Source organism: Schistocerca nitens, chromosome 4, assembly GCF_023898315.1.
Source record: "Schistocerca nitens isolate TAMUIC-IGC-003100 chromosome 4, iqSchNite1.1, whole genome shotgun sequence".
NCBI lineage: Eukaryota > Metazoa > Arthropoda > Insecta > Orthoptera > Acrididae > Schistocerca > Schistocerca nitens.
In genome coordinates this window covers 699,032,200-699,054,730 of record NC_064617.1, presented here as the reverse complement: position 1 = coordinate 699,054,730, position 22,531 = coordinate 699,032,200, and the positions used below count along the sequence as shown (strand labels likewise).

The 22,531-nt window shown below is 41.7% G+C and overlaps 1 protein-coding gene across 3 annotated transcripts in view; it reads right to left on the bottom strand.

Moving 5' to 3' along the window:
• Window positions 1-22,531, bottom strand: part of LOC126252762 (UDP-glucosyltransferase 2-like) — an 82,887-nt gene that overhangs the window by 35,349 nt on the left and 25,007 nt on the right. The window contains exon 1 of one of the 3 annotated variants that reach the window (XM_049953683.1): window positions 7,208-7,270. The exons of the other annotated variants lie outside the window; for them this stretch is intronic. Within the exon in view, the coding sequence (XP_049809640.1) occupies window positions 7,208-7,243 (36 nt within the window). The 5' untranslated portion in view covers window positions 7,244-7,270. Of the gene's footprint in view, window positions 1-7,207; window positions 7,271-22,531 lie in introns of those variants that run through there. 3 annotated transcript variants of the gene reach the window in all.

Here is a 22,531-nt window from a genome sequence, read left to right as displayed (position 1 = left end):
GGGCGCTGTGGGCCAGCACGGTGACTTGCAAGAACGTGAAGGCGGAAGGACACAGAAAAGCCAGGGGTAGCTTGGATATACGACGCAGCATCCACAGGCGGGCACCCCTTGGGGATGGAGAAGGTGGATTGGTCCGACCAGAGGCTCCAGAAGAGTAAAAGAAGCAGTTCGTTTGAAAAACTTGCGGAAGAGTGTAAATCAAAAGTGCATTTTCGCATAAAGCACGAGGGAAAAAATAAGGTAAATAGGTGTCTGTCTTTAAGGGCAGAGATGGTGGCTGACGTCACAAGCGGTTTAGTGGGGGAGAAGGAGCGTACAGCTCGCCATTGTTGAGGACTAGCAGTTAGACCACGGAGCAGTGCGGATGGCCGGCAGTTGCGCTCCCGCAAGATTACCAATTAAGCTTTGTTTTTGGCTAAATCTGAATAAGACAGTGACATGGGGGTGAAGTTATTTTGACTGTGAATAAATGTTTATCTTATGTTTGACAATTACTTAGGTATAGACGCAAATAGTTAATTGAGTAAAGCTTAGTGCATGCAACAACACGACAGTCATTGAACACAGTATGTCAGCTGGTGTGGTCGCTCCTGCTGTTGCAATTCTGTTTTTGTTTTCTGCCAATGATCATTATAGCCAATTGTTTATTATCACGCTTATTTTTATTTCGGGTATCAAGTGTAAGTAAAGACTGAGCTCCGTGGCAACCAGTAATCCTGGCCTTGTGCACTAAAAGACCCAGATCGCAGCTGAGTGAATGATAATAAGACGATCACAATTGGGATTAGCCTGATTGAGACAACAACCAAAGGCAATCGGTATCCGACAGTGGTTTTTAAACCCACTTAGAGGAGCATATCCGTCTGACCGGTATCTGGCTGGATTCTGGCTTGCAAACTACAATTTTGCAACTTGGTTGTAAAAAAATTGCATCAACGGGTTTTGAGGCCAACGAGTCTCTAGAAGGTAACTGCTTTTATCAGGGTTGTGTTGCATTATTTAGTAGCACGGAATTCAACTCCAAAATTCTTAGTTCTACGTATTTACCACCACCAGCTTTTACCAACTGAAATCGGGACCTAACTGAACAGGCCACAGTTGTCCAGTTGCCTAGTCACGAACCCACGAGGCGCGCTGCAGGCGATGTCGTGCTGTTAGTCTTTCACGTCAGTCGTCTGCTGCCATAGCCCATTAACGCCAGACTTCGCATACTGTCCTAAGGGAAACGTTCGTTCGACGTTCCACATCGATTTCTGCGGTTATTTTACGTATTGTTGCTTGTCTGTTACCACTGACACCTCTACGCAAAAGCCCTTGCTCCCAGATTTCGACCACTGTGTTGTTGGTATTGAGAGATAATGCCTGAAATCTGGTATTCTCGGCACACTCTCGACGCTGTGTATCTCGGAATACTGAATTCCTTAACGAGATCCGATATGGAGTGTCCCATGCGTCTAGCTCCAACAACAATTCCGCATTCAGAGTCTGTTAATTCTCGTCCTGTAGCTATAATCACGTTGGAAACTCTATCACATGAATCAGGTGAATGACAGATCCGCCAGTGTACTGCCCTTTTATACCTTTGTGTACGCGATATTATGGCCATCCGCATATGTGCATATCGTTATCCCATGACCTTTGTCACCTCAGCGTAAAATGGTAGAGTTGGGAATAAAACGTGATGTGTGTTTTAGTTTTATTACGTGATAACTATTTCAGAAGCACAATTTATTCAAAAATACATAATACATCTGTTATCAGATTAAACAGCAGAAAAAAAGGTATAACAGGTTGAAAGAATTCCGTAGTTTAGTACATTCCAGTGGGATGCACAGGCGTATCTGCCCACAGTCGCTTAATAGATCACCAAGGAGAAGAGTACAAGTGCCTATCTATGTCTAGGGGAATACCACTTCTGAAGTTTTTCGTAGCATTTACGAACATCAATTCTAAGCCTACTCAGTGATTTCCACACGCCGCAACTCGTATATTTCCAGCTGTGTGCACATTTGACGGAGGGATTCATTGGGGTACTACACTAATGTAGATCTGTCTACCTCTTCTGTTTCAAAGTAGCTTGTTTCCACAATCTGAATCAGACTGTGGTGCTACTGAGAGGGAAGACGCAAGCTCTGAAGTGTGTTTCGGTTTGGTTTTCTTATTATTGTTTAGTGCTATCATTCCATTTGTTTTTAGTGCCATGCCAGCCATCTACAGGGTGTTTGGGAATTTCCGTTATAAACTTCTAGATCCTTCGTGGGGTACTGAGTACACGATATTTTGAATAGAAACCCACGTCCGCAACCCCCCCCCTTTTTTTTCCGTTCTACGACGGTTTCATATCAGGTATAAAATGCGTGCACGTCTGTTGAGGGAAGAGAAAAGTCTCAGAGTTGCTTGTCCTGGTATGCAACAGGGTAGACAGGTTGAAGTCTACTACGTTAGACAGTTACCTGATTTGGGATCGTATCCAAAGTTTAATTTACGAGACTCTTGTAGAGACAGAGGAAGATCTGCTGGCACGTGTTTTGGCGGCTGCACTAAAAACTGGAGAGACACCAGGTGCGGTGGAAAGTGCGTTCCCGAACATTCCTCCTAGGTACATTGGCCGTAACAACGTTGGTGGTTGCCACATCAAGCCGCTGTTGTAATGCGTCTGTACTATTCTGTACGTGCAGTATGCTGGGTTATTTTTGTTTCGGAATATTGTAAACACGTAATGTTTACATGTTAATACTAATACGTTTAAGTGATAAATGGGTGTTTCGTTATGTCTCCTTTCGAACTGTTATCTAATAATTGTACTGCGTCTCGCCTAATTAAATTTCTCGAGCAGATGTGGATGAGTTAAACATCTGAACTGAAATCGTGCTACAACGGAAGCGTACGTTTCCGGTCATGGGTTCATATTCAGAATATTATGTACTCGTTCCTCTCTACAAGCCCTAGAAGTTTTTAACGGGGATTTCCGAACACCTCGCTGGGGTTCTTTATGGGTCTGTAGCTTTTGCTGTGGGCAGAGAAGAAACTTTTGGTGTGCTTTCGTTTGTAGCACGCTGGATTAGCTTAATACCAGAGTGGAGAATTACTTTACTAAAACAGAAGTTCTCAGAACTGATGGTTTGATTTCCAGAATACAGCTAATTAACCTGTATAATAGTAGTATATTGTTGCATCTTTGACGAAGTGTTGTCTATAATTTTCACGATACTTTTGTGTTTTTTCATTCATGTTGAAAATATTTAATTCTGCTCTGATACCTTCATTGCTATTCATGTCTTGTCTTGTGCGCGCCTTCATCCTCCTCATTTATGATGCTTCAATTATATTCTCTTATTATTTCATAGTAACCTAGCTTCCGTTTTCATGGGACAACACAGGAACAGCCAAGACTTCCTAGAATATCATGACGGTCTCTTTCTGTTTATTAATGCCCAACGTTCTGCTAATGATACCACGTATAGCTTGAAATTTGGAGTGTTTTATTTTAAGTACCAAAATCATCAAAACTAGTAGCACGTCTAAATAAGAGATTTGAAAGACTTGTTCGAAAACTGAATTATGTAAAACATTTTTTTAATTGATTGGATATTATTTCCGTTTTATTGCTACAAAGTTTTATGTTGTGTTTCGTTACGCTGATGTACTGGTCTTTAGATGTCATCTTCATTCTTTTAAATAAGAGCGAAGTCATCTGCAATCAAAAGCAGTTTGAAGTATTCCTCATCCACTATCTTAATTCTTATATTTTTTTGTTAACATTTCTATTTAGAAAGAATGAAAACAATACAAATATTAAAAAGCGTAAGTGGCAGTCCACACAGAATTGTTATACTTTGTAAATAATTATTTATCGTATTTGGCTCACACTTGTGTTTATTGCAATGCGCGTATTTTTGTAAAGACTTTTCCTTGTCTCTATTTGATGATAAGTACATTCAGACATAATCTTCCATAGGCCATAACGGCTCACCATCAAAAGTCTCCTCGAGGATGGTAAGGGCCATATAGATTTCCACATTAAATTCTCTGTGTTTTTATATAACGCTCAATAATTGCAAACAAATTGGCTGTGCATGGACAACCTCATCTAAATCTATCTTTTCCTCAGAAATAAAAGCTTTCGTGATGTTCTTCTTGTGGTTACTGATTATCTTTGTTTATACTTAGCATCTAGTGTTTAGAAGACTGATTTTATGATAGGTTTTACAGTCGTTATGTTTCCCTTTTTCATCATGATGACTACTTGCAGCTGGTCTATGTCTCGATTATTTGAAACGAATCGTAGAATGAATTATGCCGTTGGCACAGTAGGACTGGACAGATCTATTTTGAACTTACTTTTAGAACTGAACATTTCCAAAAACTTACACATCGCGCAAAAGTAGAGGAAAATTGCGTAACGAAAAACAGTGAAGAAATATAGGGTGGCCAGAATAAAACTGGTTTAGAAACTACAAGCCAAACAAAAACCTTATCAATACGAAACGAATGTTCAACACGCTTCTGTAGAGTTTCTAATGCACAGTGCCATTTATTGCGTGAGTTAGAAAGCTACCCAGAATCAGCCCTCCAAGAACAAATAAAACGCTGAGAATATAAATTTCTGGATGAGAATTCATTCAGAAACAGTCTTCACAACTAAACGCTCACTTTTTGACCTAGAAGTTTTTATTTGCGTGACTCAGAAAATATGTAAGGATAAAGATGTAGGTCGAAATGTCCTGATACAAGGATCTTTTAATTACCCCTTTCACAACTAACCGGTGCTTCGGTGCGCCATTGAGTTGTTTATTTGTACAGATGTAGAAGAAATATTTGCACATCTGATAAAGCTGAAGCTGTATCAATAATTTCTTCTATGACACACACACAACTATTAGTTTAAAAATATTGCCCTATAACCTACACTTAGCGCCATACCATGTAATGCTCTTATTCCGAGACTGGTTTACAGCAATAGAATGTTTAGCCAGTCGCACAACCTCTTCTATATACATTCCGATTTCAAATATTTCTGTCATATTGTTGTTCAAGTTGTTAAACATATCACGAGAGTTAATGAAACAAGCACAACACAACGTACGCCCAACACCAGTAATGTACTAATGAATTCGCTGATACTAGTTGCCCTATGAAATTCTCTGCGTTTCATAGCGCGCTACGACAATTTAATGATTTTCACGCACAAAAGAGCAATTTTTGCTGCCCTGCTACGAAAAACAACACAAATAAGACGCAAATGAAACTCATAAATAAATCCGCATCCAAGGCATCCATAACTAACCTGATCCCATAAAGCTGTAGCTATTAGTCTCCAGGACGGCCTGTCCTACGAAATATTCACCCAATATCGTGACAAACACGAAAGATATACCAAAACCTGTACCACATTTGTGCAGACTAGGTTGGCGGCAGTTTTTTTTTTTTTTTTTTTTTTAAATATCTGCTCTCTTCTTGCAGGAGTGCAGTTCTCATTCCCTCTAAGTTACTGAAGGGTGTAGGACGAATGAGATGTCGATGCACCGGTAGAGCTTAATATTGCAGACGACAGTTCCTCAGTAAAACATAGACGCACACGGAGCGAGTAAATAAATCCATCAGCTGCAGCCTCTCAACTCTCAAAATCCACCAAATCTACGATGATCTTCTTGAGGGAAGGAATCTTGGGTGGTGGTTCGTTTACGGTTTCTAAAAGGGAAAAAAGGATACGACCTGAATTCACAGAACAAAATGATGGCTGTATAAGGAAGCCATGTTGGCGAGCATGAAGCCCAAGTTTGGGCCGACAAACGACCGCACACCACCCAGCGGTGACTCAGCAATTAACGAGCACATGATGGAGGCTGTGGCGTCCCAAAATCTTCGCGTTTATGTAGAGTCGTTTGCAGAGGAGCAAAGCATTACAGTTTATAGCCCTTAATAAAATAAATCACAAACCATCGGTAAGTTAGATACCATCAACCGATGGGTACTGCGGCTCCTCAAACCTGACAAAAAAACGGCATCGAAAGAAAGCGGGAACTCTCGTGTTGGAGCTTTGCCGGTCTCTGCTGGCGACTGTTCAGAGTATTTGACCTCCACACATCGCACAACAACAAAAACTTTAGGAATTACTATCCATGACATGCCCTTGTCAGACTACAATTTTAGGCGTGCACACCATTAACAGAAAATATTACCAGGGTCCACCTGTCGAGGTAGTTGGAGGACGTTAAGTATAATCCCCATCCTCTGAAGATACACCAAAGTATCGAACTGTATTGCACATGAACTCTACGGGTCGAATACAGCTCTATCTATACTGTAAGAAGATCACATCTTACTCGGAATACGATATGAAACGTTAAGTTATTATACGTATAACGTCACGTTGGCATACACCTAGCACACTTTCATTGAAGATGACCATTGGTTCGAATTCAGCGGTAACATGTTCTTGTTTCTTCAAATGCTATAAATCAAAGTTTTTACCTTTAGTTGAAATGAATGCCAACATCGTAATTTAAGAATGTACTCAGTTTTTAAATAAGTAATGTTCGACATTTTATTAAAGTAGCTCCATCATCATTCCCAGAGAAACACGTGATTACGGCCGGCCGGTCATCCTCTGCCATACGGCGTCAGCACCCCGCTCTCTCGATGGCCGTCAACTCTCCAGAACACCTACTCCTCGTTCAAAAAATGGTTCAAATGGCTCTGAGAACTACGGAACTTAACTTCTTAGGTCATCAGTCCCCTAGAACTTACAACTACTTAAACCTAACTAATCTAAGGACATTACACACATCCATGCCTGAGGCAGGATTCGAACCTGCGACCGCAGCGATCGCGCGGTTCCAGACTGTAGACTCCTCGTTCAGGTACCCCCTCAAATAGTCTCACAAGGCTGCACCCCATTGCTCCAGCCTTCCCACAAACAAAAGTCCTTGAAAGTACCGGTAACTGAACCCGGATCCTACACATGGCAATAAGAGGTCGTGGACATGTTTTGCAAGTCCTCATTAGAATTAATTTCAAGTTTCACATAGCTGAATAGAAAAATATAAATAGAAATGGATCTTAAAACGTATTACGGCAAGTACCCAAAACCTTTAAACGGACGTCATGGTCTCAAATGGCACCACTGTAATATTTTAAAGTACTAAAATACTAAAACAGAGAAAAACAGTTTTAGAGGGAATATACAGTAAATGTCGGTACATACAAATGCCAAGCTGTTATGAAGATTGCACGAAGCCATGCACGCATTAAAACTGAGCGACACACATGGGTCATATGATACCGTGAGATAAAAGAGAGATAATTGTCTTCCCGTAATCGCGTTTTCTTATCGATAGCCTCAATGACGCGTAAATGAAGGACGATGACGTCTGCTGAAGACCTGTACTGACCTTCATCCTTTGAAAACCTAATTCAGGTACTGACATTTTCAGTCTCGTTAGTGACACAAAATCGCTTATGTCGCGTTAGCTTCATCGGAAAGGGTACCTCAAATTTCCTTTCCCCTCTTTCCCCAACCAGAGCTACCAGTCCGTCTCCAATGACCTAGAACTCGATGGGTTGCTAAACCCTAAACTTTCGTCCTTTTTACTAAAAGCTTCAGATCCTTAAGGTAAATTGTGTTGTGTCGTTAGACTACACTCAAATCGTTAAGTGAAAGTACCGGGTGGTCAAAAAGTCAGTATAAATCTGAGAACTGAATAAATCACGGAATAATGTAGATAGAGAGGTACAAATTGGCACACACGCTTGGAATGACATGGTGTTTTATTAGAACTAAAAAAATACACAAGTTCAAAAAATGTCCGACAGATGGAGCTTCATCTGATCAGAATAGCAATAATTAGCATAACAAAGTGCGACAAAGCAAAGATGATGTTCGTTACAGGAAATGCTCAATATGTCCACCATCATTACTCAACAATAGCAGTAGTCGAGGAATAATGTTGTGAACAGCACTGTAAAGCACGTCCGGAGTTATGGTGAGGCATTGGCGTCGGATGTTGTCTTTCAGTATCCCTAGAGATGTCGGTCGATCACGATACACTTGCGATTTCAGGTAACCCCAAAGCCAATAACCGCACTGACTGAGGTCTGGGGACCTGGGAGGCGAAGCAAGACGAAAGTGGTGGCTGAGCACACGATCATCACCAAACGACGCGCGCAAGAGATCTTTCATGCCTCTAGGAATATGGCGTGGTTCTAATAAAACCCCATCTCATTCCAAGCATGTGTGTCAATTCTTACCTCTCTATCTACATTATTCCGTGGTTTATTAAGTTTTCAAATTTATATTGACTTTTTTATCACCCGGTATCTTCCACACTCACAAAAGAACATTGTCGCATAAGACTGTTGTGCGAACTAAACTGTGACGTGCTAGAAGCATAATTTGATAGTCAGACGGCTATATATTTTACTTCATGCTCATATTTAAGAAAAATATTTCAACAAAGGAAAAATGCATTCTATTAATTTACACTGGTATCCAAAATTAAAACAACAAACCGCTGTTTTCCGTCCTATTTCTAATTCGCGATATAATCATACGAACTATCAACATATATCCGTACGATCGTGTTCTGCAAGGAAGATGTCATTTCGGTCAACGGGAATACGATGACATCAGGGCACCTAGAAAACGGAGTAGTGTTGGCGGGTAGTCCCACATTCACAATCGCTGTGTACACAATCACAGACGATGCAGTATGGCACAGAGAAGACGCCTACCAGAGTCTTTGCGATGGAGGGCCATAGGAAGAATGGAAGCAGGACAGTCGTAAACTCATGAGGCCCGATGGCTTAACGTGAATTGTTCAGTTGTTTCTTGGATGTGGCGACAGTTTATAGAGACTGAAACTCTATTCCAAAGACCAGTCCAGGGCCGACCGGTGCGACATCTGAAAGAGAGGACCGTTATCTGGCTGTAATGACATTACGGTACCGCCTCAGAACTACGCAGCAGCTGGCATCTGGCCCCACAGCATCCACTGGACGTGTTGTATCGAGGCAAACGGTGTAGAGAAGGCTTCGGCAGAGTGGCCTTTATTGTCGGAGACGTGCTGTATGTGTGTCTCTGGCGCGTCTTCACAGAAGGGAACATGTACAGTGGAGTCGTCAACATGCCACATGAGTCTTGATTTGGTCTGGACAGTGATTCTCGACGGAAGTAGTAGGGTATTGGCGGTACTGGTGCAATTTCTATTTGCAAATTCCTTAAATTTATCAGGTAATTAATTACCCCTCCACCCCGAGTGTGGCCAACCCCACCCCTGGATGATATCTTGTATTTTTCTCAGCCTGCACGTGGCTCCCAGTCCCCTCCAACCTCCCCACCCCTCCCCTTCTCTTTTATCAATGGGAATTCCGAATTTTGGTGGGAATTACGAATTTTCTCAGGAAGTTCGAATTTTGGTGGGAATTTCTTTGTCCCAGGGCTGTGCTGGCATTCCACCCAACAACTTGCTCAGGAATTGGCAGTATATTAAAAATGGCAGAGCCTTTTCTGAGCTCAAAAATTGGTGATCCCATACAGCTGGTGTTATCCTGCCATGAAAAAGTTTCACATTACCACCCAAAACTAGTGGCAGGCACACTAAGACTCCACCTTTCACCTACAAGCCAGTGGGAAAAGGGCTGGGGTGTAAGGTACTACCTTTATTTTTTGGTGGGAAATATAGTCAACTGACAAGCTGCTGGTGTTGGAGAAAGAGGAGTTTAATAAGTGTATTACCTGTAAGCATACAGTGAGGACACAATCTTTCATCGTTTGCCATTAGAGTGTACTGCGGACACCTGTTTGAGGATCGCCCTGCAGCCCAGTTAATCTAAGCCAATACACTCTCCCATAACTGATGGAAAAAAGGCATCATTTCTAATTACACTTCTAAATTCTCGTGGAAAAACCAGCACTCATAATAAATCAGCCATAATGTACGGTGGAAAATCGTCGTCCCAAAGGAATGAGAGAAGGCGGTAGTTGAACAAGCATTCTCCTCGGTGTACAAACACAAACTGCTGAAATTCGATGCCCTCTTACCTCCCCATATCCCTCTCCTCCTTCCCTCCCGCCCTTCGTCCCTCGCTCCCTCCACCTATGGGGGGGGGGGGGGGGGCTGGGGGGACACAGGCATTTTCAAATGGTCAACTGCTATCACCGAGCACCTGATGGTTTTTCTGTGGCCAATAGCCATCCCCTCACAATCGCTGCCTGCACCTGGCATTCTGCCATACCCCTGCGGATGCCACCGACACCCACTCGGCCCTTCACCAACACAGAAAGAAAATTTAATGGCACCACCCCACCTCCACATCTGTGTTAGGAGACCACACACATTGGATGCTACCATTCTGCAATAGAGAACAATTGTATTTAATGTCAACACATTTATAACTGCGTATCTATTAAAAATGAGAACACAGTCATTTTTACGTTCAACAGCAACATGCTATAATTCAAGAGGATGTTTTGCTCTGTACACTATGGCAAGTCCCGTTTTATCGATGCAAAGTTATATCACTCCTGCATTTACGAAACAAATTGTGAGAGCCTGTCTTGTAACAGAACCTTCTATAAGATTTTACCGCATCTCTCTCTCTGCCGCTACATCGAAACCAGTTACTGTATGCTCCATAACTCCGGACGCGTCTGCAAAGCTTCTAATCATACAGCAGATTCTTGTGTTCTAGTTTTATAAGCAACCATGGGTAACAGAAGAAATACTTCAGTTTATTGATGAAAGGAGGAAGTACAAACATGTTCCGGGAAAATCAGGAATTCAGAAATACAAGTCGCTGAGGAATGAAATAAATAGGAAGTGCAGGGAAGCTAAGACGAAATGGCTGCAGGAAAAATGTGAAGACATCGAAAAAGATATGATTGTCGGAAGGACAGAGCATACTAGAAAGTCAAAACAACCTTTGGTGACATTAAAAGCAACGGTGGTAACATTAAGAGTGCAACGGGAATTCCACTGTTAAATGCAGAGGAGAGAGCAGATAGGTGGAAAGAATACATTGAAAGCCTCTATGAGGGTGAAGATTTGTCTGATGTGATAGAAGAAGAAACAGGAGTCGATTTAGAAGAGATAGGGGATCCAGTATTAGAATCGGAATTTAAAAGAGCTTTGGAGGACTTACGGTCATATAAGGCAGAAGGGATAGATAACATTCCATCAGAATTTCTAAAATCATTGGGGGAAGTGGCAACAAAACGACTATTCACATTGATGTGTAGAATATATGAGTCTGGCGATATACCATCTGACTTTCGGAAAATCATCATCCACACAATTCCGAAGACGGCAAGAGCTGACAAGTGCGAGAATTATCGCACAATCAGCTTAACAGCTCATGCATCGAAGCTGCTTACAGGAATAATATACAGAAGAATGGAAAAGAAAATTGAGAATGCGCTAGGTGACGATCAGTTTGGCTTTAGGAAAAGTAAAGGGACGAGAGAGGCAATTCTGACGTTACGGCTAATAATGGAAGCAAGGCTAAAGAAAAATCAAGACACTTTCATAGGATTTTTCGACATGGAAAAAGCGTTCGACAATATAAAATGGTGCAAGCTGTTCGAGATTCTGAAAAAAGTTGGGGTAAGCTATAGGGAGAGACGGGTCATATACAATATGTACAACAACCAAGAGGGAATAATAAGAGTGGACGATCAAGAACGAAGTGCTCGCATTAAGAAGGGTGTAAGACAAGGCTGTAGCCTTTCGCCCCTACTCTTCAATCTGTACATCGAGGAAGCAATGATGGAAATAAAAGAAAGGTTCAGGAGTGGAATTAAAATACAAGGTGGAAGGATATCAGTGATACGATTCGCTGGTAACATTGCTATCCTGAGTGAAAGTGAAGAAGAATTAAATGATCTGCTGAACGGATCGAACAGTCTAATGAGTACACAGTATGGTTTGAGAGTAAATCGGAGAAAGACGAAGGTAATGAGAAGTAGTAAAAATGAGATCAGCGAGAAACTTAACATCAGGATTGATGGTCACGAAGTCAATTAAGTTAAGGAATTCTGCTACCTAGGCAACAAAATAACCAATGACGGACGGAGCAAGGAGGACATCAAAAGTAGACTCGCTATGGTAAAAAAGGCATTTCTGGCCAAGAGAAGTCTACTAATATCAAATACCGGCCTTAATTTGAGGAAGAAATTTCTGAGGATGTACGTCTGGAGTACAGCATTGTATGGTAGTGAAACATGGACTGTGGGAAAACCGGAACACAAGAGAATCGAAGCATTTGAGATGTGGTGCTATAGACGAATGTTGAAAATTAGGTGGACTGATAAGGTAAGGAATGAGGAGGTTCTACGCAGAATCGGAGAGGAAAGGAATATGTGGAAAACACTGATAAGGAGAAGGGACAGGATGATAGGACATCTGCTAAGACATGAGGGAATGACTTCCATGGTACTAGAGGGAGCTGTAGAGGGCAAAAACTGTAGAGGAAGACAGAGATTGGAATACGTCAAGCAAATAATTGAGGACGTAGGTTGCAAGTGCTACTCTGAGATGAAGAGGTTAGCACAGGAAAGGAATTCGTGGCGGGCCGCATCAAACCAGCCACTAGACTGATAACGAAAAAACAAAAAAAAAAAAAAGCAATTTGATCATTACAGTCTGCTTCATGCAATCGAGTCATATGTCGGGAAAAAAGATAACACTATCACTTCTAGGATCTACAAAGAGCAATAATTCAAGTGGTGTTTTTATTTTATAATTAGAGTTTAAGAAGTATAAAATATCACAGGACTGTGGCAAAACTGCTTTTTAAACACACAGTCGTGACAATAATAATAAAAACACTCATGATTTCATGAGACTACTAGGACCCATGTACAGGTTAAGAAAAACACATGACACATCATTCAGGGTTTGGGGTGGCCATAGTCATGGGTAATTAATTGATCAATTTAATTAATTTGCATATCAATTTGATATCAAAATTGTATCACTACCGCCAGTAGTACTGATGGATTCACATCTGAGCACAATTTCGAGACCCGAACATTGTGGAAAGAGACCGATATCGAGGAGGATCGGTAATGGTGTGGGCAGGCACTGTGTTGACCACTGGAACACCGCTTCAAGAAATTGCATGGTTGAACTGCAAAGATATTAGTGCTGTCAGATATCGTAACGACGTCTTGGGACATCATGTACAGTTGTTGCGAGGTGCTGTGCTCCCCATAGACTTCATATTGATGGACGATAGGCTCGACCTCATAGAGATCGAGTAATTAATGTTTTCTTGAAACAGAAAATACTGCACGGATGGAGTGGTCTGCTCTCTCTCCCTGTTTTAATCCCGTAGAGCATGTCTGGGATGCACTAGGGAGGCAGGCTGCATCACATCAACGTCCACCAACCACTCTCCAAGACTTGCGAGCAGCCCTGTAGGAAGAATGAGTATTATTGCCTCAACATATTTACGACGTTATTCACAGCATGTTGTCAGGCCTGTGTTGCTGCCAGGCCTGTATTGCTGGTCACACCACACAGTGAGCGCGTTAACAAGTTGTCGCAATGTGTGTGCAAATTTGTTAAGTTGAAAAGACACGAAAAACATTTTCGTATAGTGTTACCAGATGTAGAAGTATGAAACCTGAATTTGGTTGCAGTAATTACACGTCTGCTGTTTGAAACTGGTAAACAATATTTTATTCAGAATAATATCCATTGCCGGCCGCGGTGGTCTCGCGGTTCTAGGCGCGCAGTTCGGAACCGTGCGACTGCTACGGTCGCAGGTTCGAATCCTGCCTCGGGCATGGCTGTGTGTGATGTCCTTAGGTTAGTTAGGTTTAAGTAGTTCTAAGTTCTAGGGGACTGATGACCACAGCAGTTGAGTCCCATAGCGCTCAGAGCCATTTGAACCAATAATATCCATTGCTGTCTATATATTTCTCCCACCTCTCCGGCACGCTATGAATGCCACGCCAGAAAAACAGTTCTTCTTTTGAAGCGAACCAGTTAGCGAGTGATTTTCATATATTTACATACGAACTGAAGAGTTGTGCAACGAGAGCGTGTCCCAGTGATGCAAGTAGATGACAATCGGACGGAGCCAAGTCTGGATAATAAGCTGCATGCCCTAGAATTTCCTAACTGAACGCCTCTATTGTTTCCCGGTCCCGTTTTGATGTGTGTGATGGGGCGTTATCGTGGTGAAATATGACTTTTTGTTGCCTTTGTCCATATTACGGTCGTGTTTCACATAATGCTCGATTTAAATCTATGTAGCGATCAGTGATAACGGTTTCACCAGATTGTAGCAGCTTACAATAGATGACAGCCTTCCGATCCTACCAAACACTGACCATTGTCTTCTTTCCAAAGCGATTTGGTCTTGCAGTGGATGTCGATGGTTTGCCTGGCTTCACCCATGGTTTACAACGCTTAGGATTCTGAAAATACATCCATTTTTCATCACCTGTCACTATTCGATGGAGAAACGATTTTCGTTTGTATCTGGTGAGTGGCATTTCACAAATGGTCTTTCGATTTACTTGCTGTCTTGTATTCAGTTGAATCCATTTTCCCGCTTTCTGTACTTTTCCCGTACTTTCAACCGAAGAGAAACGGCTGTCTGCGTCGCATTCAATTGTTGCGCGAGTTCCTGTTAAGTATCATCTTCATCCAGTAAGGCCTGCAATTCGTTGTCTTCGAACATTTTCGCTGGTTTTCCGCGCTCGTCATTTCTCACGTCAAAATAAACACTTTTGAATTTTTTGAACCACTCGAAACACTGTGTTTTCCCAAGAGCATGTTCCCCGAAACCTTCGACAAGCATTCGATGCAATTCAGCAGCAGTTGTCTTCAGATAATAACAGAAAACCAATGCTGTCCGCAAATCGTACTTCGTAGGCAAAAACCTCGAAATGTTTACAGGTTTGAAACAGATATCGATGTATGGAACTTGGCTTGACATTCTTCGTCAGCCGTTACAGAAAGCAGAAGGCGATGTGAAGGGGGTCTCACGGGCCATACACTGACGGTTAGCACCATCTATAGGAAAATTCCTGGTTCATTCTTTCCCCCGTAGTATTTATGCTGCAGGTGTCTACGTTCTGTATTATTTAGGTGGTTTCTACTTTACTATCACCTGTTTGCAACTTTGAGAAATTTACGTTTGTTGCTTTAATTTTGGACATCAGTGTATATAAAGCGTGGCATACAATTTCTAACGTAATGGAATAACACATATTTTCTAAAATTATATTTTACAGATTAGCCCCGTAGTGTCTTTAACATTTGGTCACAATATAAATTGTTCTCGATTGCAGGAACAATATTGGTTTTCAATACTTCGTGAGATATCCTTTCTGTTTCTCAACCGCTATCCAACGGGTCTTGAATGTTACCAGAGAACTGTGCTTCGGCTCACTATCCAGTTCAAATGTGGGTGAAATCTTATGGGACTTCCTACGGACAAACACACACACCCATGCGCGAGGGAGGACTCGAACCTCCGCCGGGACCAGCCGCACAGTCCGTGACTGCAGCGCCTCAGACCGCTCGGCTAATCGCGCGCGGCTCACTATCCAGTAAAAGTTTAAATTTTTCTGTCATCGTTTTGCTTCAGAATTACCAGATGTTCCTTCTTCTTTAAAGAGCTCTTAGTGACAGAAATCTGCCGAACACCACCTAACGAAGCACAGCACGGCATTAAGACATTCTTCCTACCGTGTTTTAACATTTGATCACAGTTTTTCGCCTATAGCTCGTCGTTTGGCTTTCGCTAGACGATAGTTATTCCGAACGACGTTGAATTTTCTCTCATCAGCAAACATAATATCGTTTAACCTCTTTGACCTTTAGTTTAGATGGTCGCTTGCGAAATGGAGACTTTTTACCAGGTTGTCTATGCTGACATACGGCTTTTTCCTTGCGATTCTTCTGCTGAGCGCTTTTTCTCAGGTACTCCTCAGTGCATCTTATTCACTTTTGGTTTCAATATTCTTGCAGTAGTTGGATTGCAGTTTAACGCGCACGTAACTGAAAATTCATCTTTAAAAATCACTAAGCGTCTGCCTCTTTCGTTTAGGGTCCCTGGCTACGCTTATTTTGGGACAGAGTCTAAGCGATCTTCCTTCTCAGTATAATCAGCAGACTTGCAATATCTCTGTGACTGCAATTTTCACACGGTAAGAAAAACAAATTATCGCTGTCCAAACGTCGTGTTAGTTCCCTTGTGTCCCACTGCGACGTTGTGGACCAAGCAGCATTACGGAATAATAAGATGACAGATTATTTTACAGTGAGTCAGTGTCTCAGTGTTTTTTTAACATTTATAACTCTACGGATCCGGTGCACTTAATGATACGACTGAAAACGAAAATTATTAGAAATAGTACCTGATCGAATATTAATGACATCCTCTGTAAGCCGCAGATTAGTAGAACATCATATGTGTGAGCAAAGGAGTAGGGTTTGGTAGCTGTGGCTACGTGTTGCGTGCGTATGGCGCACAGTACTTGAGTTGTGAGAGAGAGCAGGAGGACGCAATATACGCATTTGAATGACATTGTGCATGACTGTGCCAGCGGCAGGTCACGGCCATGGTGAGCACTCAGGAGGAAAGCAAGTTGCCATGGCAGCGTGAGCAACGTCGACGACGTACATGAACCCAACAGTAGGACTACGCTACTGCATATCGGAGAATATCAGACCATCACAGCACCTAACGTGACTAGAGGTCTTGTAGCAGCACCTGGTCATACGTCTCCCATCGCACTTTGTATCAATGCATGTGCATCAAGTAATTTGTTTATTAAATTAATAAAGACACATGAAACTGTAGGCCTAATCAAGTTTTTCTAGATAATTCATTAAAATGTCCAGCAGTATGCATGTCCTGACAGAAATAAGTAACGCCGATAGTACCATTAAAACTATTTGGAACATTGTCAAATAGAAGACAAAACAGCCAGTTAGCGTACAAGATTCCATAACAATTAAACTAAATGACAGTTCTGTGACTAACATTTCACAGGTTACATGTACTTTTAACACTCACGTTCAAAATTTAGCAGAAAACATAGGATTAAATCGTTCAGTTGAAGAAGCAAGAGAATATATTACAAACGTCACTCCACAAAACTTAAAGATACTAGAAGTATCACCTACATCCTTCACCGAAATAAATACAGTTCTAAAAATTCTAAAAACCGAAAGCTCATAAGAGTTGATGGAATTTCAAATAGAATTCTGAAAAGTTGTTCGAGCTTAATAAGTAATGCCCAAAGCGATATTTGCAATGCGACACGGCATAGGGAATTTTACCAGACAGGTTAAAATATGCAGTTATTAAACTGCTTCATAAGAAAGGTGAAAAGGCAGATTTATACAACTATAGTACAGTTATCTTATTGACATAGTTTTCCAAAATATTTGAAAAAATAATGCTCTCAACACAAGTCTCACACTTTATGTGGAAACAATTTACTTATCATATCATAGTTTGGATTCCATAAGGGTCACTCCTGAGAATGCCACTTATACATTTACTCATCAAATGGTACAAGCCTTAAATAATAGTATATTCCTTGTGATCTTTCCAAGGCATTTATTGTGTAGAGTATGATGGAACTGACAGACAGACAGAATGCAAAAAGCCGTACTGAGTAATTCAGACTATGTTGGAAAGACAGAAAACTGTAGAGACTGGGGAAAAAAATCACAAAGCGAGTTTCACAGCGTCCAATTTTGGGTCACCTATTCCATATATTCGTGCATATGAATGACCTTGCACTAAACATTCAACAAGCAAAACTGGCATACTTTTCATACAATAATAGTGTTATAATAAGTCCCGTCAAACAGAAAGCAACAGAAGAGTTAGTAAAACCTGATTTGCAACGATTTATTAAGTGGTTCTCTGAAAATGGACTCTGTAGGTACCTCTTCAAGGAGCTAGGTATTTTATCTGCACCATCACAATGCATATATTCCGTAATGAAATTCGTCATCAGTAATACATCACAATTTCAGAAGAACAATGATGTATATATCTACAACACTAGAGGGAAAAATTACGTTTATTACCCTTTGTTAAAGCTCTCAGTGGCTAATAAATGATTAAAATACGCAACAACAACAAATTTTTGATCATTTGCCCAATAAAATAAAATGTCTGACAGGAAGCAAAGCAAATTTTAAATCTAATTTTAAATTACTTCTCCGATATAGTCCCTTCTGTTCTATTGAGGAATTTATCCTTAAGAGTTGATAGCCACTTAAACAAAATTAAACGTAGTTGCATGAGGAGGACTAAAAATAATAATGTGTCCATTAACGTTAGCAATGGTCATTTATACGGATGCTGTAAACCGACACGTTCTGGAACTTATCATTATAAAATAAAGTTCGTCACATTTTGTGTAACTTTTGAAGAAAAGTCAAACAATCAGTATTGAAAGATATTTTCGTATAAAAAACTGTAATGTATTTCAAGGACAAAGAACATACTGTATTGCATAGTATTGTAACGAAGCAGTTACATTAAAGTCTGTGACACTTTAAAATTTTCTGAAACAAAATATAGTGTTGTCTCGAAAGGGAAGAGGTACGTTAATGAGGTCTCTGTTTCGAAATATGTAGCTTATAACAGTTCATATTTTGGTAAAACCCTGTCAGCAAATCATCTGCAGAATCCTTTAGATGGTCAAAATAATGTGTATATCAGTTTCTTCACGTTTCAGTAGAATAGTTATCTGGATTGTGCACTTATTGTTTAAGAACAAGACGACCGCATGTCATATCGCGTTGTGTTGTCTCAATATTGTTTACATTCAAGATCGAACCTACAGTTCTTTTCTTGGAGCCCAAATTAATATATGTAACCACATTTATTATGTGGAAATTAACACATTTTTACTACGGTCATAAAAGCTTTCAAACAATGAAGATGTGAAGTAGCCACCATGATACGATACATTCTGCGATGGAATGTAGTGGTAAGAAGGAAAAATTCACAATGATGTACGTATATGATGTACTTTATTCTGATAATTGCATCGTACCATCGCACTTATGATGTACGTTTCCTGAGGCAAAACATTCTTAAATGTATAGCATAAACTTTTGTCATATTAAATATTTTTTCCAAGTTTTATTCCGCCAGTAAGGAAAAGTTATCTTACAGCTCCACATCATTTCGATGAAAGAATCGTTCAAATGATCAATGGATTGTGTAACTAACTAACTAATTAACTAACTAGTTTAATGTTGCAGTCATTGGTGTTTGGTAAGTTAAGAAATTTAGTAATTAAGTAAAGACACTGTATGTACTGTTTTTTGACTACTGACGTAGATAATGTAACAAATGTCCTCACAGGGCACTGGTGGTAGTAGCACACTTTCAGTATAGGTTGAGATATTGTCATGTACATTGTAGACAAGGAATCAAGTCTGTGAACTCATCAGTAGGTTATCATTGGAGAAGCTAGATAGAGTAGCATTAGGTCAAGGTCACTGGTAAGAGAAGAGGGGATAGGATATTACACTTCTGGTGTCATCTTGCACACTTGTACTAGTTATATTCCAGGTCACCCCTTACCCCCCTCCCCCTGGGAAATCACCACCAATTGTTCAATGTCACTCCCAGCACTCCACTCCCTCTCACCCCCTCTCTGCCCAAGCTCCCCCTCTCCGCCCATGGACAGCAAGATTTAAGCATCTCTTCCCCTTCCTGCTTTTACAACTGGAGCACATGTGTCAGTTCATTGTGGAGCTGTGCAGCATAGGGAGAGGATTAGGATGTGGCCATTTATTAATAACAAATTAATATTATTGTAACTGCATTAAGTCATGTCACTCAAGTTCTAGATTGCAGTGTACAAGTGATAAGTAATTATGGATTAGATCTATTATTTTTTAATACTGCGTCGTTCCACTTGATAGCTAGGTTGTATTTGATTATTTCAAAAATAATGACAGTAAGAATAATTCATAACAGTATATTTCCAAACACAAAAAACCAGAGGACGATGGAAGAACCCCTCAGATTGGCAGGTAACGATACAGGGCAACTCTGACATATCAGCAGAGGCAAATCTAATCTCCCTCACCATCGCTGACAGCATTTACAGAACCTCTCTCAAATGTAGGTAAATAACAGTCAATTATCTACGTGTCGGAAGCAGTATATTTCCTACAACTTAAATTGATGAAGAGAACAATCGGAAGAAATCGTTAAAAGCAAGATAAATTATTCAGAAAATTATACAAATCCGAGCAACAGTATTAGGTGCTAAAGCAAGTCATATACACTCCTGGAAATGGAAAAAAGAACACATTGACACCGGTGTGTCAGACCCACCATACTTGCTCCGGACACTGCGAGAGGGCTGTACAAGCAATGATCACACGCACGGCACAGCGGACACACCAGGAACCGCGGTGTTGGCCGTCGAATGGCGCTAGCTGCGCAGCATTTGTGCACCGCCGCCGTCAGTGTCAGCCAGTTTGCCGTGGCATACGGAGCTCCATCGCAGTCTTTAACACTGGTAGCATGCCGCGACAGCGTGGACGTGAACCGTATGTGCAGTTGACGGACTTTGAGCGAGGGCGTATAGTGGGCATGCGGGAGGCCGGGTGGACGTACCGCCGAATTGCTCAACACGTGGGGCGTGAGGTCTCCACAGTACATCGATGTTGTCGCCAGTGGTCGGCGAAAGGCGCACGTGCCCGTCGACCTGGGACCGGACCGCAGCGACGCACGGATGCACGCCAAGACCGTAGGATCCTACGCAGTGCCGTAGGGGACCGCACCGCCACTTCCCAGCAAGTTAGGGATCGGCGAGGACCATTCGCAACCGTCTCCATGAAGCTGGGCTACGGTCCCGCACACCGTTAGGCCGTCTTCCGCTCACGCCCCAACATCGTGCAGCCCGCCTCCAGTGGTGTCGCGACAGGCGTGAATGGAGGGACGAATGGAGACGTGTCGTCTTCAGCGATGAGAGTCGCTTCTGCCTTGGTGCCAATGATGGTCGTATGCGTGTTTGGCGCCGTGCACGTGAGCGCCACAATCAGGACTGCATACGACCGAGGCACACAGGGCCAACACCCGGCATCATGGTGTGGGGAGCGATCTCCTACACTGGCCGTACACCACTGGTGATCGTCGAGGGGACACTGAATAGTGCACGGTACATCCAAACCGTCATCGAACCCATCGTTCTACCATTCCTAGACCGGCAAGGGAACTTGCTGTTCCAACAGGACAATGCACGTCCGCATGTATCCCGTGCCACCCAACGTGCTCTAGAAGGTGTAAGTCAACTACCCTGGCCAGCAAGATCTCCGGATCTGTCCCCCATTGAGCATGTTTCGGACTGGATGAAGCGTCGTCTCACGCGGTCTGCACGTCCAGCACGAACGCTGGTCCAACTGAGGCGCCAGGTGGAAATGGCATGGCAAGCCGTTCCACAGGACTACATCCAGCATCTCTACGATCGTCTCCATGGGAGAATAGCAGCCTGCATTGCTGCGAAAGGTGGATATACACTGTACTAGTGCCGACATTGTGCATGCTCTGTTGCCTGTGTCTATGTGCCTGTGGTTCTGTCAGTGTGATCATGTGATGTATCTGACCCCAGGAATGTGTCAATAAAGTTTCCCCTTCCTGGGACAATGAATTCACGGTGTTCTTATTTCAATTTCCAGGAGTGTAGATAAAACATGAGACCTGTAATCAGCAAACGTCTCGTGATTTCATTTGTAAGAGTCAATATGTGATCGTTGTGTACAATACCACTTTAAACTGCATCCAAATATCTTACGATTCCAAATATAGATGACGTGCAGCTCACATATATTTTGAGAGAATATGACAGCATCCAGAGTGCAAATAAATAACGTTACCGTTTCCTCAGGCACAGAGAACTACCAGGAGTATGACAATTTCGTCTCATCACAATGTCTCCGTCAAAGGCACCGTCTTTCCACTATTAAAGCATGTGCAGTATCAAACCGTCCCTTATATCTAGTCGTTATATGAAGGACCTACAGTCCCCATCAGCCACATATTCCTATTACTTCACCTGTATGATGTCTTTTTATTTCTAAGTCTATGTGTGACATCATGTCTCCCCCTCCCTCTGTACAAATGACGAGGTCACTACCAACTCCACAGCAATACATGTACGTGGGTGTGTTTTAATGTACGGCAAAAAAATGTGGCAATTTTGGGAAAAGACTATAAGATATGGCTATACAGGATTTGTGTATCTATACGTCGAAAATAGTTCATATTTATGAAATAAGCACAGCATCAAAGTATCTGAACATGTCTTGAATCCTTTCCTAGAAAGCTACAGGTTTGCGCTCCCGTAGTTCTCTGTATATGAGGCAATAGTAACGTTATTTATTTGGATTCTGAATGTTGTGGTATCTCTCCCAATACATGCGAGTTGCATGTCATATGTCTGGAATCATATAATATTTGGATGCAGTGTAAAGTAGTATGGTACACAAGGATATACAACAAATGGAATCACGAGAAGTTTGCT